This window comes from Elephas maximus, chromosome 12 (assembly GCF_024166365.1).
Source record: "Elephas maximus indicus isolate mEleMax1 chromosome 12, mEleMax1 primary haplotype, whole genome shotgun sequence".
Lineage (NCBI taxonomy): Eukaryota > Metazoa > Chordata > Mammalia > Proboscidea > Elephantidae > Elephas > Elephas maximus.
In genome coordinates, this window is record NC_064830.1 from 46,372,580 (window position 1) to 46,389,720 (window position 17,141).

Genomic DNA, 17,141 nt, shown 5'->3' on the forward strand with positions numbered 1-17,141 from the left:
CCCACAAAAAGGGACCAGAACATCTTTGAGAAATAGCTAATTCCAGATCCGAGGCAGGAGAAGTACAAGGCATACCTGAGACAGCCATGACAAAGCAAGGAATTGTCAAAGAATGATGATGGTGTGTCAAAAGGACCAGCTCGAAAGAGTTCCCAATGGCCAAATCTGGGAAAATTTAAGCATCAAAAAGAATAATGACCATGAATGATTATAAAACAAGGAATAAATAAAAATCCATTATAGTGCTACTAAAAAAGAAAGAATAAAAAAGAGAAAATTAAAGAAAACCTTTCAGACACCATTGGAAGTGATTCTTACATCAGTTCTTCACTCTGAATGTTGCCAATTAAAGAGCAAAACTTAACATTTACTTTGCCTTTTTACGAGGACCCCTAGTTCAGCCTGACTTGTTGATGGAAAGTTCTTTACAGAAGAAAGCCAGCTAATAAATGAAAAGATGACAGAAATTAGAAAATCTCCACTGTGTACCCCCAAATGTCAAGCAAGGATTCTCAATAGATGATAAAACCATGGGGTGAAAGGTTGTTGGGGAACAGGATATTCTCATAGTGACAAAGTATCAGCCCTCAAAAAATAGCAAAGAGAAAAAAAATGTATCTTTAAAATGGAGAGATCTAGAGATCAATGAACTTAGCACTGTTAGTGGAACAACCTGACATTCTTGGCCTCCTGATTTGTTGCAATATGAAGTTTAGATCATCACCTATGATGTCCTCTTGTCAAAAATGTTTTAAGTGGAATCTTCTTGAGTCTTTAGATGTAGCTTCCAAATTTTAGGAAATACAGTGGATAAAACAAATGATGCCAAAAGAAAACAATCAGACAAATCCAGATATGGGATACATCACAGGAAAACTAGCCCAGTCTCTACCAAAAATTAATGTCATGGAAGAAAATGCAAGGCTTTGTTTTAGATTTGAAAGAGATTAAAGATTTATGACAACTAAAGTTAATGCATAAATCTTGGTTGAATACTGTTTTGAAGAAACCTATTATAAAAGACAAATTGAATACAGACTAGTTATTAGGAAACTAAAGAGCCCTAGTGGTGCAGTTGTTAAAGCGCTTGGCTGCTAACCAAAAGGTTGGTGGTTCGAACCCACCAGCCACTCCATGGGAGGTAGATGTGGCAGTCTGCTTCTGTAAAGATTTATAGCCTTGCAAACCCTATGGGGGCAGTTCTACTCTGTCCTATAGGGTTGTTATGAGTTGGAATAGACTCGACGGTAGTGGGTTACTTAAAAAAAAAAAACAAAACCCAAACCCTTTGCCATCAAGCCGATTTTGGACTCATAGTGACCCTGTAGAACAGAGTAGAACTACCCCACAGGGTTTCCAAGGAGCAGCTGGTGGAGTTGATCTGCTAACATTTTGGTTAGCAGGTGAGCTCTTAACCACAGCAACACCAGGGTTCCAGTGGGTTATTAAAAAAAAAAAAAAGAGTGTTCCCAAGGAGTGGCTGGTGGATTCAAACTGCTGACCTTTAGGTCAGCAGCTGAGCTCTTAACCACTGTGCTACCAGGGCACAAGTGGGTTATTAGGAAGCTATCATTAATTTTCTTAGGAATGAAAATAGTATTCTGGTTATGATTATCTTATTCTTGAGAGTTAGATGCTGAAGTATTTAGTAGTGAAGGGTCATGTCTGCAATTTATTTTCACAGGACTCAGCAAAAAAAAAAACCTGCTATATAAAAATATAGATATTATCAATATACATATATGAAACAAATATGGCAGAATGTTAACTTTAGTAGAACTGGATATATAGTTTGCTTATTGTACTATCCTTTCAACTTCCTGATGTTTAAAAATTTTCTTTATAGAAAAAGAACAACAACAACAAAAACGAAACTGTACAGACCCTGAGCCTTAACCTAGAATCTGAATCTTTTAAAAGATCACAAATGACTGACGCACCAGTCAGGGATAAGAACCATTGATCTAATTCCCACATTTTACAGACATGGTGACTGATACCTGAAGGATTGAAGTGACTTTCCAAGGGACAGAATAAAGACTAGAATTCATATTACTTGGCTTCCAGTACAGTGTTCTTTTCTTATAAACCCTCTAAATGAATTTCCCAGATAAGAAACCCGTACCTTCACGGATACCTGAAGCTCTTCCTACACTGCACAAGGTAAGAAGCATTAGGGCACCTACAGGGTGCTGGGTTGTTGGAGTCGGGGCTGTGGAGAAGGGGGAAGGGTGTATCAATAGTGAGTATAAAAAACTGTTAGAAGGGGGGGAACCTATTAAAGTTACTAATGGCAAGGACAGTCTTACTTTTAAAATTTTGTGTTGCACTAGAGAGCTGAATTTTCTCTTTTAAATAATTTAAACATTTTCAGTGAAGATAATCCATGAGATTAAATTTTATTTCACCTATTTGTAAGACTTTTATATATAAAATCACATATTAGAAAAAAAAATCCCAAAGTCCTGATTATTGGTTGGGAAATGAAGTTAGCAATGATATCTCTGGCGTTGGAGGAGACCAGGCTCTTTGCAGAGACCTGAGGAATTAGTTGTGACAGCAAAGTGGTGGGTCCCAGTGTCTAGTGGGAAAGGCAGTCCTTGGAACCAAACAGATCTGGGTTCAAATTCTGACTTTACTACTTCCTAGTTGTGTGATATTAGGCAAATTATGTGAGTGCTCCCAATCACAGTACTCTTTGGGAGTATACTTAACAAATTTCATTTTTTTATTCAATAAACATTAGTTCTGCCCCTATTGCCAGGCACTGTGCTAGGTACTTGGGATGCAGCAGTTATCAAGACTCACAGGGTCCTGCTGTCACAGAGAGCTAATAGTTGATTGAGGGATTGGGGACTCAGGAGGGTTTCCTAACTCTGAAAGGACTGAGAGTAATCCTTTAGCAGGGGTTGGGGTTGGGGCGGGGCTTTCCAAAAGCAGGGAACATTTTAAGGAAATCTGTGGAGACCTGACAGCCTGGTGCAGCTAAAGTACAACACAGTTCCTGTAGCTCTAAAGTAGGTACTGGTTGCCATGGAATCATTCCAAAGCACAGCAACCCTATAGGACAGAGTAGAGCTGCCCCATAGTTTCTAAGGAGTTCCCTGGGGATTCAAACCACCAAACTTTTGGTTAGCGGCACTAACTCTTAACCACTGCGCCACCAGGGTAAAAAAAAATAGTTACGACTATTTAAAGAAGCGTCTGATAACAGCTCCCGCTAGGTCACAAGAGGTACAGGCTTTGTGGTTTTGGGGCCGAGCTTATACTAGGAGGAGGTGTGTCTTATGATAACTTCCGGAGTTGTCTTTGAGAACGGGCCTGTGCCCCGGAAGCAGTTGTTTGTTGGGGGACCTTGGGCAGGTTACCGGGACTGCGCCACTGTTGTCGCCATGTTCCTAAGTGCGATCTGTTGTAAGTGGGCCAGAGGTAGCGGCGGCGAGGGCAGGAGGTCGTGACAGGCAGGTCCCGGGATGATGCAGGGGCAAGCTGGCTGAACCGGCCGGAGAGCTGCCGCTGCGGACTTCCCAGGCCTTCAGGACTACAGCGCCCAGCATGCCGCGCGGTGCCCTTCTGTCGGGGGCGAGTGCGGTCTTCGGGTCTGCGGGCTAGTTCTGGAGTGTGGACTCCGTTGCGGTTCGCAGGGATGTCGGGTCGCTTCTGGTCAGGACGCGTGGGGTGCCTTCCTCCTGCCCTCCGTAGGGATTTGTCAGTAGAATCAATGCACCTTCGAACTGGGGAGGACTTTAGAATTTGTAGTCTACCGGTTTACTGCTCTGAAGATAAGGAAGCTGTTCCTGAGGAGGGCAGCGGAGGAAGTCTTCTGGCTCCCAGTCAGTGCTCTGTCCCGCATCAGGCTGACTTCCTGGTTAGATTTAGTTTCTCCTCTCCACATGATGTGATGACTGTTACAGTGTGCAAAGGTTAACTTGTCAGCCTTGTTTCAGGGCAAATATTTGGACCTTAAAAGAGGGTGAAAATGGAATCTATCTTTAGAAAAAGGTAAAAGGTAGCCAAGCCAACCGAAATGAGATTGTGCAAAGCATTGCATTCAGAGTTGTGTTGGTCTGACCAATCTTTTTATCTCCCTTTGATAAAATGCTAACACGACCACTTGTTGTTAATTGAGGTTGAGTGATTCCCAAGCATGCAGAGTAGAACTGCTCCATCGGGTCCTCAAGGCTGTGACTTTTCGGAAGCAGATTGCCAGGTCTTTCTTCAAGGTGCTTAGACATCTAATCTCATTATAAAAATACCTAGGGAAAAGTTTCTCGAGTGACAATTCATGGCATACTTCATGAGTTAAATGTTTTTGTTTATGACAGACATTTATATGAATTTTGCATAAGAAAGATAATGAATTAATATTTTTATTTTCTCTTCCAACCTTTCATCTCTGCAAAAAGTTGCCAAGAGCAAGTCAAAGTAAGTAAAGGTTTTTCTCTTTTAAACTTTTCATGTTTATGTTAGATTTATTCATTCAACCACTACGAATACATTCTTGTATTAAACTGAGCATTTGCCCTCAATTTTCTACAAGTTGCTTTGAAGATTACTTGATGAATTATTTTGGCCTTATGAACTCTTTCAGAAGATATTCCCCCCGTCCAGCAGGCCTACTTCAGTGAACATTGAAATACAGACAGCTCAAACGTTGAAAAGGAGCTCTTGGTGTGTTATCTAATCCCAGTAGTTATGAGCTCACTGTCGTGTTCCTAAACTAACCATCTGCTTACCCCATGCTCTGTTTATACTATGACCATATTTCTGTTTCCTCAAATTGAGGACCAGGGGCCGTTTGTCTGTAGCGCACTACAGGGATCCAGCAGATTTGATTGAACCATAGAGCCTTTTTAAATTAGTTTTTTAATTCTTTGCATTCATGGTATAAGCATTCTAAAAATAGCAGAGATTAAAGATTCTGTGCTGTACCAGAGTGACTGTAAATACCAAACTGGTATCTCAAAATACATTTTGTAGACAAGAAGTGAAGTAAGGTTTTGTGTGTTAAAAATAGGAAAATTCTAAAACAGCCTTTGCTTACAACCCAAGACGTATCAAAAATCATTTAAACTAGGCTTTTTAAAGATTAAAGTGAATGAAAAACATACATGTTAGTGTTTTCCCCCAATATTTGTTACTGATTCACATAGCTTTTCCCACAGTTTGGCTATGTATGTTAAAATCCACCACCTCTTCAGGTTCTGTAGAAGTCTCCCATGTTTTTGTCGAGGTTCCCTGCCTCTCATGCTCTTTGCACCCTTCTTGTGACATTTGTAATATATGTCTGCCTTATAGACCTTGTGTACATATTCACCTTCCATGCTATACTGTTAGGTCCTAGAGGGCACAGACTTCCCACATTGCTTTCCACAGAAGCCAAAAACCAAACCCGTTGCTGTTGAGTTGTTTCTGACTCACAGCGACCCTATAGGACAGAGTAGAACTGCCCCATATCGTTTCCAAAGGAGTGGCTGGAAGATTCTAACTGTTGGCCTTAGACGGTTAGCAGCTGAACGCTTAACCGCTGTGCCATCAGGGCTCCACTTTCCACAGAGTAAACATGTAATAGATATTTATTGAATCTTTGTGGGATGAGTGATTATTGACTATCTTATTTAAACAACAAATACTGTATGCTTCACATATGAGGCACTCCGCTGGACATTGAAAGGCATGCAAAGATGTGTAATATAGTTCTAGATGCTTCAAATTCTTCTTGGAATTAGATGAGAAATGAAGTAACATGGTCTAGATGAGGAGATAAGACACGTGAAAAAGTAACAAACAGTACAAAATGTTAATAGATAAGTGTCCAATGAGGCAAACATGATTTTTTTTTTACTGTGGATGACTATAACTTGTCTTAAATGAAATATGAAGAGAGTAATGTCTGGCACATTAGTCATCTAAAAAGTTTTAATCCCTGGGTTCTTTATTATTCATACTCTGGAAAAGAGGGCTGTTTTGAAGATAGCAGTCTTTATGATTTCCTGACTGGCCATCTGGGGTTACCAGTATTTTTGTATTTCCCCCCTCCGGACTTTTCTGAGAGGTGGATGTCTGAGTCAGTACTGCAGGATGGCTTGCTTGTTGCTCTGTTTAGGTCTTTACCAGGTCATTCTGTGCAATGGAACAAACTTGGGTATCCAAAACCATTGAAATTGTGCTTTATGGAAAATGTAAGCTGTCTTAGAACCTTCTGAGGACCAAGTAATGTCCTACAATTAATACTGCAATACAGGATTCTCAAAATGTGCCATTTCCCCTGCGATTGATCTTAGTCTATTTCCTGAGCTTGTAATAGTTTGCTTTCTAATCTTAGAACCATTCTGGTGAAAATGTTGAGCCAAGCTGGAACAGGTTATACCTTCAACACCAAGAGAGGCCGACTACGGGAGAAACTGACTCTTTTGCGTTATGATCCCGTTGGTAAGATTCAGAAGAATTACTCCACAATAGGTGCAGATGCTTTCAGGGCCTGTTGTCCTATTTCCAGACTGATGCTGAACATCCCTGGTAGTTTTGCAGCCCCTTTGATACTATAGCGTTCATTCAGCAAATACGTATTGAATGTTTACATGGTACTGGTTAGTATCCCAGGTGGTGGGATATGCCGGAAACAAGACAGACTCAGTCTGTGTGCTCTTGGCATTTACATTCTGATTTGGGAGAGAGAAAAAAATATGAGAAATTATAATAAGTGCTGTGAGAGAAACTGTCAGGGTGTTGAGATGTAGGCTAAAGTTGGGGGGAAATGTTGGAGGACTCACTTTAGACCTGATGGGCCAGGGAGAGTCTTTTCTAGAAGAGGATAGTTAACCAAAGACCTAAAGGTGAGAAACCAGCCGTGTAAACAGAATAGGTGACAGCATTCTGGAAACAGAAAGACAAAAGTGTCTTGAGAAGGGCAGGGTATGGTGTCCTGTGATTAGTGACAAGTTCTTGGGTCCCGATTTGAGCTAAAAGGATATGTTGTCGTTGTTGTTAAGTGCCATTGAGTTGGTTTTGACTCATAGTGACTCTGTGTACAACAGAATGAAACACTGCCTGGTCCTGCACCATCCTCACAATTGTTACATTGCAGCCATTGTGTCAGTCTGTCTCGCTGAGGTCTTCCTCTTTTTTACTGACCCTCCACTCTGCCAAGCATGATGTCCTTCACCAGGGACTGGTCCCTCCTGATAACATGGCCAAAGTATATGAGATGAAGTCTCGCCATCCTCCCTTCTAAGGAACATGCTGGCTGTATTTCTTGTAAGACAGATTTGTTGGTTCTTCTGGCATTCCATGGTATATTCAGTGTTCTTCACAAACACCATCATTCAAAGGCATCAGGTCTTCTTTGGTTTTCCTTATTCGTTGTCCAGCTTTTGCATACATGTGAAAAAAGGCAGTTGAAAATACCACGACTTGGGTCAGGTGCACCTTAATCCTCAAAGTGACATCTTTGCTTTTTAACACTTTCAAGAGGCCCTTTGCAGCAGATTTTGCCCAATGCAATATATCTTTTGATTTCTTGACTGCTGCTTCCATGGGTGTTGATTGTGGAGTCAAGGAAAATGAATTCCTTGACAACTTCAGTCTTTTCCCTGTTTGTCATGATGTTGCTTATTGGTCCAGTTGTGAGGATTTTGTTTTCTTTATGTTGGGGTACAACCCATACTGAAGGCTGTGGTCTTTGATCTTCATCATTTAAGTGCTTCAAGTCTTCTTTGCTTTCAGCAAGCAAGGTTGTGCCGTCTGCATAAAATAGATTGTTAATGAGTCTTCCTCCAGTCTTGACCCCCATTCCTCATATACTCCACATCCTTAGATTATTTGATCAGCATACAGATTGAATAAATACGGTGAAAGGATACAACCCTGATGCACACCTTTCCTGATTTTAAACCATGCAGTATCCCCTTGTTCTGTTTGAACGACTGCCTCTTGATTTATGTACAGGTTCCTCATGAGCACAATTAAGTGTTCTGTAATTCCCAGTCTTCTCAATATTATCCATAATTTGTTATGATTCGTGCAGTCAAATGCATAGCCAATAAAACACAGATAAACATTTTTCTGGTATTCTCTGCTTTCAGCCAAGACCCATTTGACATTAGCCATGATATCCCTTGTTCCACGTCCTTTTCTGAATCCGGCTTGAATTTCTGGCAGTTCCCTGTCAATGTAGTGCTGTAACGATTTTTGAATTATCTTCAGCAGAATTTTACTTGTTTGTGATATTAATGATATATTCAATAGTTTCCACATTCTGTTGAGTCACCTTTTTTTGGAGTGGGCACAAATATGGATCTTCTCCCGTCGCTTGGCCAGGTAGCTGTCTCCAGATTTCTTAGCATAGACAAATAAGCCCTTCCAGCATTGGATCCATTTGTGGAAACGTCTCAACTGGTATTCTGTCCATTCCTTGAATCTTGTGTTTTGCCAGTGCCTTCAGTGTAGCTTTGATTTTTTCCTTTGATACCATCGGTTCTTGATCATGTGCTACCTCCTGAAATGGTAGAGTGTCAGCCAGTTCTTTTTGGTACAGTGACTTTTTATTCTTTCCATCTTCTTTTCTGCTTCCTGCATCATTCAATATTTTGCCTGCAGAATCGTTCAGTATTGCAACTCAAGGCTTTAATTTTTTGTTCAGTTCTCTCAGCTTGAGAAAAATGCTGAGTGTAGTCTTTCTTTTTGGTTTTCTAATTCCAGGTCTTTGCACATTTCATCATAATATTTTACTTCATCTTGAGCCACCCTTTAAAATCTGTTCAGCTGTTCTACTTCATCATTTCTTCCATTCACTTTAGCTACTCTGCATTCAAGAGCAAGTTTTAGAGTCTCTTCAGACATCTGTTTTGGTCTTTCTTACTTGTGTTTTTAATGACCTTTTTCCTTCTTCATGTATGATGTCCTTGATGTCATTCCACAATTCATCCGGTCCTTGGTCATTAGTGTTCAGTGCATTCAACCTATTCTTTAAATGGTCTCCAGATTGTGGTGGGATGTATTAAAGGTTGTACTTTGGCTCTCGTGTACTTGTTTTAATTTTCTTCAGCTTCAACTTAAAGTTGCACATGAGCAGTTGTGGTCTGTTCTGCATCCAGCCCCTGGCCTTGTTCTGGCTGATGATATTGAGCTTCTCCATCGTCTCTTTCCACAGATGTAGTCAATTTGATTTCTGCGTATTCCAACTGGCAAGGTCGCTGTGTATGGTTGCCATTTCTGTTATTGAAAAAAGGGATTTGCAATGAATAAGTTGTTTGTCTTGCAAATTCTACCATGTGCTCTTTGGCATTGTTTCTGTCACCAAGGCCATATTTTCCAACTGCTGATCCTTCTTGTTTCCAACTTTTGCATTCTAATCACCAGTAATTTTCAGTGCATCTTGATTACATGTTTGATCAATTCAGACTGCAGAAGTTGGTAAAAATCTTCAATTTCTTCATCTTTGGCATTAGTGGTAGGTGGATTTGAATAATAGTCATGTTAACTGGTCTTTCTTGTAGATGTGTGGATATTATTCTATCTGACAGTGTTGTACTTCAGGGTAACTCTCGAAATGTCCTTTTTCGATGATGGATGCAACACCGTTCCTCTTCAATTTGTCATTCCCGGCATAGTGGACCATGTGATTGTCCGATTCAAAATGGCCAATACCAGTTCATTAATGCCTAGGATATCGATGTTTATGCGTTCCATTTCATTTTTGGTGATTTCCAATTTTCCTAGATTCATACCTCATGCATTCCACATTCTGATTATTAATGGATATTTGCAGCTCTTTCTTCTCATTCTGAGTCGTGCCACTTAAGCAAATGAAGGTCCCGAAAACTTGACTCCATCCACGTCTCTAAGGCCGACTCTACTTTGAGGAGGTAGCTTTTCCCCAGTTGTATTTTGAGTGCCTTCCAACTTGAGGGGCTCATTTTCTGCCAGTGTATCAGACAGTGTTCTGCTGTTATTCATAAGGTTTTCACTGGTCCATTTTTTCAGAAATAGACCACTAGTTATTCTTCTTAGTCTGTCTTAGTTGGAAGCTCCACTGAAGACTGCTTGCCAAGAGTGACCCTGCTGATACTTGAAATACTGGTGGCATAGCTTCTAGCATCACAGCAACACCACAGTACGACAGACTGACGAGTGGAGGAAAGGGATGTAGTGTCTATTTTAGTGCAGGAAGGTAGGAAATTTGATGTCACATTTTGTATCATCCCCTACCTGAACCAAAACCCATTGCTGTTGAGTTGATTATGATTCATAGCAACTCTATTGGACATCTGCTCTGTAGGGTTTCCAAAGCTGTAAATCTTTATGGAAGCAGACTGCCACATCTTTTTTCTGTGAGATGGGAGAAGTATTTGTCCAAAAGAGACAAGGGTTCCCAAGGCCAGATTTCCTGCCACAAACAAGATACAGGCAGCCCCTGTGTTACAAACGAGATCTGTTCCTAACTGTCTTTAAGTCGAATTTGTAGGTAAGTTGGGACAGGTGCATAGGGTTCTTGTTTAGCTTTATTGATGGTGCAGTGGTTCAGTGTTTGGCTGCTATCTGGAAGGTCAGCAGTTTGGATCCAGCAGCTACTCCTTGGTGGATCCTATGGGGCGGTGCCACTCTGTCCTGTAGGGTCCCTATGAGTCAGAATCAATGGCAAAGGATTTTAGTGCAAGAAAAGGTTTGAAGCCTTTTCAACAATTTAAAAGCTGCATGTGCAGCCAGTGAAGGTGACAGTGATGAAGAATTTGTGAGTAGGGGTTGGTTCAATCTGGTTCAAAGTGAGGGCAAATTTACATAACATTAACGTGCAAATAAGAGTTGTCTCTTTGGATCCTTGGGAACTGCCCGTAGACAGCAGCTGATTGCTGTTGGTGAAAGCCCAACGTGTTTTTGGATTTCATGTGCAGATTTATGCATAATGAACTAGCAAGCAAATTTTTTATTTTAGAATTCTGGGCAGTCCATTTCAGCTCTGTGCCCTTGCACCTATACAGCCCCTTTATAATTGCTGCTTAAGGAGATAAGGGCTGTATAACAAGCAAAGGCATTAAAAAAAGACTCTAGGAAGCACAGTTGTCGACTTAAAATGACTTGAGTTCCATTCTTTAACAGAAATAAAATTCTCTGCTGTTTTGATGGTATTAGAATTTCTAGTCATTCGTTACAATAAAAAGAGAATTCTAGGTTTCTAGCAGAAAATTAGGAATCTGAATTTCAGGATGATTCCTCATCTAGTGGAAGAACTAATAGAATGAGAAGGTATGATAGTGGATGGATGTGTTTTTCTCCTGATTTTTTTGTATCAGCTGGTGAAAACTCAAAGTAATGAACTTTGCAGTAAAGTAATTGTTTTTCTACCATTTTAGCTCCTTTAGAGTTGATTTTAGGAGCATTTACTTTATAAATGCATAATAAACATTGATTGAATAACCTCCTATGATATTTTAAGTATATTGCCATTCTTAGTATGGAGGTCTTAGGAACTTATTTGTAAGATTGATTTTAAGCCTTGAGATTGGGAAAGGATACGGCCATAAACAGTTCTGACCATAAATTGAAAGTGCAGGAGAGATTCATATATCACATTCAAACACGATTAGAATTTTTCTGATAAGGAACCGGCTGTGCCTTGACAGCACAGCTTCATCTTTTCTGAAGAAAAGAATGTTCTGAGATAGCAGACTGCCCGGCTTCCTGCCCACGGACTGAATGTCCTGTGGGCTTGCGTGAGCATGATGTTTGCCTTGGGGCCTTCCCCATTGCCCAGGGTACCAAATAGCTTGGCAGATCTCCCAGCTTTTTTTTTTTTTTTTTTTAACCACAATGAGTAAATGGCGAGTTTGAGGGTAATGTTTTCTTAGCCTGCCTAATGAAGAAATCAGGTAAGAAAACAATGTTTCCCAGTGATTTGAGCATTTCCTAGTACACTTTATGGCACATACCAGCTACACATCCGTCTGCCCTTTCAAAACACAGTTTCCTCATATAAAACTAGATGCTAATTTCCAGAGAGGGAGGATAATGGCCCAGGAATAAGCTTATTAAACTTTGTTAAATATTCAGGCAGTCCCTGAATTACTGACGTCCGACTTGTGGACAACTCATACTTGCCCTTTAATATCATGTAAATTTGCCCTAGGTTTGAAACGATTGAACCAACCCCTCCTCGTAACAAATTCTTCATTACAATCGCCCTCACTTTCTGCACCTGTACCTTTTGAATCATTGAAAAGGCTTCAATGTATTGCCCTAAAGTAAGGCTAAATAAGAATTGTATGCCTCTGTTCCAACTTACCTACAAATTTTTAAAGATATGCTCGGGAATGGATCTTGTTTGGAACCTGGGGGCTGCCAAAAAACCAAAACCAGATCCATTGCCATTGAATTGATTCTGACTTATTAGCTATCCTATAGGACAGAGTAGAACTGCCCAGGTTTCCAAGGCTGTAAATCTTTATGGAAGCAGGCTGCCACATCTTTCTCCCTATGGAGCGGTAGGTGGGTTTGAACTGCTGACCTTTCAGTTAGCAGCTGAGCACTTAACCACTGCACCCCCAGAGCTCTTCTAGTTATCAGTATACAAAGCTGTATTATAAAGTGAGTGAAAACGTGTCAGTTTTAATTCCTTGGATGATTAAACAAGACAATATAGACATTTATTGAAGCAGAATAGATTTAGGTTGGATGTAGGGAAAGAACTTGGCAGATTCATTCTTCTTTGAATTGAGCAGCAAATATTTTGACAGAAAATGTGTTTATGATTGTGGATAGCAATGTGTCATTTCAATTCGTCTAACGTGTATTGAGTGCTCACTGTGTACCTGGCAACCCAGCTGTGTTATCCCTCCCACAGGGAAGGAAACTGAGGCTAGAGTGTTTTAAGACGTTTTCCCAGGGACTCACAGCTGATCATTCAAAGTTAATATATAAGTAGGGTTGATCCTCCTAAGGCTTCAGGGAGGACTGTAACAAAGCATTACAAGATGGTAGTAAAGAACCAAAATAGTCTTCCATCCATCGAAGTGTTGTGTCTCCCCCATGTTATTCTACATAAAAGCCAACATTTGAACCCAGTTGTGTCCCTGAGCTCTGTATTCTGTTACATGGAGCTAAATAAAACTTTCCTTAGAAAAATCAGGACCTTCCCCTGGGTCAGTCTAGTGTTCAAGGCCATGGAGCCCCACTGTCATTCCTACCTCTTACCACCATTCCCCTACACCAGTACCTGCCCCTGGCTTAGTTCATCATTCTTCAGGGGCCAAGCTTTATTCCCTCGCCCCTTGCTCACCCCAGGCCTTCCCTCACCATTCCAGTCCCCTTTGATTTTTAGGTTCCCATAGGAAACCCTGGTGGCATAGGTTGAGAGCTATGGCTGCTAACCAAAAGGTCAGCAGTTCTAATCCACCAGGAGCTCCTTGGAAACTGTATGGGACAGTTCTGTGTCCTGTCTGGGGTCACAATGAGTCAGAATTGACTTGATGGCAACAGGTTTGTTTTTTTTTGTTTTTATAGGACTTTTATTGGAGCCCTGGTGGCGTGGTGGTTTAAGCATTTGGTTTGGCTGCTAACCAGAAGGTTGGCAGTTTGAATCCACCAGTCACTCCTTGGAAACCCTATGGGGCCGTTCTATTCTGTCCTATAGGCTTGCTATGAGTCAGAATTGACTCGACAGCGGTGGGCTTTATATGTCTGTGTGTGTATATATATATATTTTACAGGGCTTACTAAGAACTCAGCTGCTAACAAAAGTTTTGCAGTTGGGACCCACCAGCAGCTTCTTGGCAATCCTATGGGGCAGTTCTACTCTGTCCTATAGGGTCGCTATGAGTCAGAAATGACTTGACGACAGTGGGCTTGGTTGGGTTTTACAGGGCTTTTGGAGCCATGATGGCACAGTGGTTAAGAGCTATGGCAAGCCGTGGCTGCTATCCAAAAGGTCAGTAGTTTGAACCTGCCATCTACTGCTTGGGAACCCTATGGGGCAGTTCTACTCTGTTCTATAGGGTTGCTATGAGTCACAAAGGACTTGACAACAATAGGTATAGGGCTTACTGGACATTCATACAGGCACCTGATGATGTACTGATGTATTAAATCAGGAACTCTTCTTATACTTTTGTAAATACATTGCTGAGCACAGTTCTGTAAACTCGAGTATTTATTCTTCGAATTAAGGGAATTAATGAATCAAAGAATTTTCCTGGATAATTTTGCTTAACTTGTCACTCCTGGTCAGGGTCATTTAAATAGTGTCTTGATTTGGCTATCAGTGAGACAAGTTCCCTTTACCCATTTTTTAGTTCTAGGTAGACTAACAGGGGGAAATTATTTTGGTGCTTCATTACCATCTTATAATGCTTTGTTTATAGCCCTACTTGGAATCAGAAGACTCAATCCTTCGTATACTTTAGATGATTTGAAGTATTTAAAAATTATCCCTTATGTACAATGTAATATATATATTTTAATTATTTTTGTTAGTATAACAGATACAATTCTGATGATTGTTTAATGGTTCTCAAATCCAGCTGCCTATCACAATCATCTGAGGAGCTTTAAAAGAATGTGGACTTCAGTTCCACTGTAGATCTGCTGAGCCAGGATTAGAGGGTAGGGGTAGAGATGAGAACTAGGAATGGCTTTTAAGTAAACTCCCTAGCTGTTTCTTAATCCTAGACAGTTTGATAATCTCATATACGGAGCATGCATATTGATTGCAGAAAAAGAAGGAAAAAAAAAGCAAAATCTGTGTGTGATAGGGACAAGCGAGGAATGGAATGTTATAGTCCTTTGAGCTCTTGGGTCTTCTTGGGTGTACTGTTTGCTTTTTTGGCAAAGGGGAGTTGGTGCGTGTGACAGAGATGTAGGGAATTTATGGAGTGTTATAAGGGCATTAATATTATAGGAACTGTGAAAATATTACTCCATAGAATCCAGCGTCCGATCTTTCATCTAGGCAGATAGCACTTTGTTCTGGTTTTGTTTCAGAGAACTGTCCTCTGTAGTGCTATCTACAATAACGAGATTTTGGTTATTATATTACTTCAATTACAAAACTGAAAAATGCATAGTTGAGCGTATGAAACCGTCTCCGGAAAAGTGCAGGATGCAGGTGTCCTTACTCCGTCAGCCAGGCTGGCGTTCTTCTATGATCTGTTTGGTTCTTGCCTGCTCTTTTCCTAGAGTCCAGCTCCCATCTGCCCTTGCTTACTTCCTACCAGAGTGGACTTTAACTGGGTGAACACATTGATTGTTTCCCCCTTTTTGCCCCTAATTTCTTTTTTAATTTGAATATTTCACATTGGTTGCAGTGTGACCTCGTGGGACACCAGGGGGCCTTTCCCTAGTCTTCTCCGGCCTCTTGGACTGAGAACTGAGGTGGTAAATCAGCTCCGTCTTCATGTTGAGGGAATAGTAAAGTAAAAAAAAGGAGAGGGTACATGATTGGATACACATTTTTAGTAAAAATGGTGATGATACTTTATAGTTTTGTTACAGGTCTTTTTTTTCCCCCCACAGTGAACAAAAAAGTCCTCTTTGTGGAACTGAAAAAAATACGCTCCCTCTAAACAATGGATTGAAAATGAATTTGATTTATAAATGAGAAGACTGATTCAGAAATCCTGCGGCATGTAATAAAAGAAGAGGAAATGGCATGGAATCACTGCCTCCTGTGATTTGAAGGCCATTGTGAAGGGAAACAATACAGTGAAAGAAAGTTCTTCATATTAGGACATAGACCATTGCATCACATTTATTTATCTTCCTAGATATTTTTATAGCCCTTAATAAAAAATATTAAAATAGCCAGTGTTATTGTCTCTTAGTGATGTTTTTTCCCACTATTTTAAATTAAAAAATCAGCCACATTACCAAAAAACAGCCATTGTTTCATATAAGAAAAGAAGTGAAAATTTTCCATAATGAGACTTGTGCAAGAGTTTCCAGCCTGCTCCTCCTTGTACTTCACAGAAAAGGCAGAATAACACCCCAGAGTGATCTTGGCTCCATGTACGAACTCAGATGGCAGGAGTGAGCAGGCATGATAAGAAGGGAGCCTTGTAACACAAAGAAATCCAGAGAACTTCTGTTTTTGGTTTGTACTTAGGAAAAATGCCATCGGTCCATATTCTTACCCTGGTCACCAGAAAAAAAAAAAAAAAAACCTGTTGCCATTGAGTCAATTCTGACTGATGGCGACACTATAGGACAGAGTAGAACTGCCCCACCAGAGGTACCTAGGATTTCCTAGGACAGCTTTGGATTCCTTTATCCCCTAGACTCGTTTTATTTTAAATAAGAGGAGTTTTACCGTATTTCCATAAAGCCACTGATAATCCCTTATGTTTGGATGAGGACCCCTGTCTTACCAAGATCTGTACCCTTTTTTCTCCCTTAAGCTGTTGTTTACCACAAATTCTCAAAATTGCTCAGTTTTCTTGTCAAATATCTGGCCGAAGGTAAGGATCCGCTCACATTTTGAGCTCTGGTTTGTATCCTACCCCATTTAATGCACTTATACGGAAGGATGATAGTGTCCACTATGGCCACAGGTATGAAGAAACCAATACTGTCTCTGAAATAACGCGTCTCCTCGTGGCCCAATCTGTGTCTCTAGAGGAATGCAAGAACAGCGTTCCGGGAATCTTTGGTTCAAAGCCATAACAGGTGAGATTTTGGCTATCAGTTTTGGCTGGAACTATATACACAGTGGCCTTGGGTTATGAGAAAACCCCTCATCTGATCCTAGCTAGACCAATGTAAAGGGTCTCTGACACGCACAGATGGCATTTTCTAACTTAAGATTTGGTTTACCAAATGACTTGTAAATTCAGGTTATAGGCTGAATGTGGCCCACTGGTGGTGGTTACATTTCTAATAAATCAGTTGCTGATATTTATTAGAAGATTTCAATACATTTCCAAATTTTTGACTTAAAAAACCAGAGGCTTCGGAAACACCAAACTAAAGCTAAATATCAACTGCCCCTCTTCGACTGAGCAGTCAAGATCATCTGTTCCCTTCCCATATATAACATTCCCTGTTCTGACTCTACACACTTGCCCGTAGCCCCTGCTAGATGGTGTACAACTACAACATTAATGATCCACTGGCAATAGAGGTTTGCTGGTCTCTGAATAATGGTGATTGAACAG

General features: G+C 40.6%; 2 protein-coding genes across 5 annotated transcripts in view; one reads left to right on the forward strand and one right to left on the reverse strand.

The window, feature by feature from the left end:
• Positions 1–3,332: 3,332 nt before the first annotated feature.
• On the forward strand, positions 3,333–15,791 carry MRPL33 (mitochondrial ribosomal protein L33). Of its 4 annotated transcripts, none has more exons than XM_049904740.1 (5): positions 3,350–3,414; positions 4,130–4,223; positions 4,407–4,425; positions 6,326–6,432; positions 15,505–15,791. In XM_049904740.1, the coding sequence occupies exons 2-5, from the start codon at positions 4,148–4,150 to the stop codon at positions 15,552–15,554; spliced, it is 252 nt and encodes an 83-aa protein (XP_049760697.1). In that variant the 5' UTR covers positions 3,350–3,414; positions 4,130–4,147; the 3' UTR covers positions 15,555–15,791. The 4 variants fall into 4 exon arrangements, with proteins under 4 accessions (XP_049760698.1, XP_049760697.1, XP_049760695.1 ...); XM_049904739.1 differs by lacking the exon at positions 3,350–3,414 and adding an exon at positions 3,781–3,868; XM_049904741.1 differs by lacking the exon at positions 4,130–4,223 and having other exon boundaries at positions 3,333–3,414.
• Positions 3,865–17,141, reverse strand: part of RBKS (ribokinase) — a 158,823-nt gene continuing 145,546 nt past the window's right edge. The window contains exon 8 of the mRNA XM_049904733.1: positions 3,865–3,962. Within this exon, the coding sequence (XP_049760690.1) occupies positions 3,933–3,962 (30 nt within the window). The 3' untranslated portion in view covers positions 3,865–3,932. The remainder of the gene's footprint in view (positions 3,963–17,141) is intronic.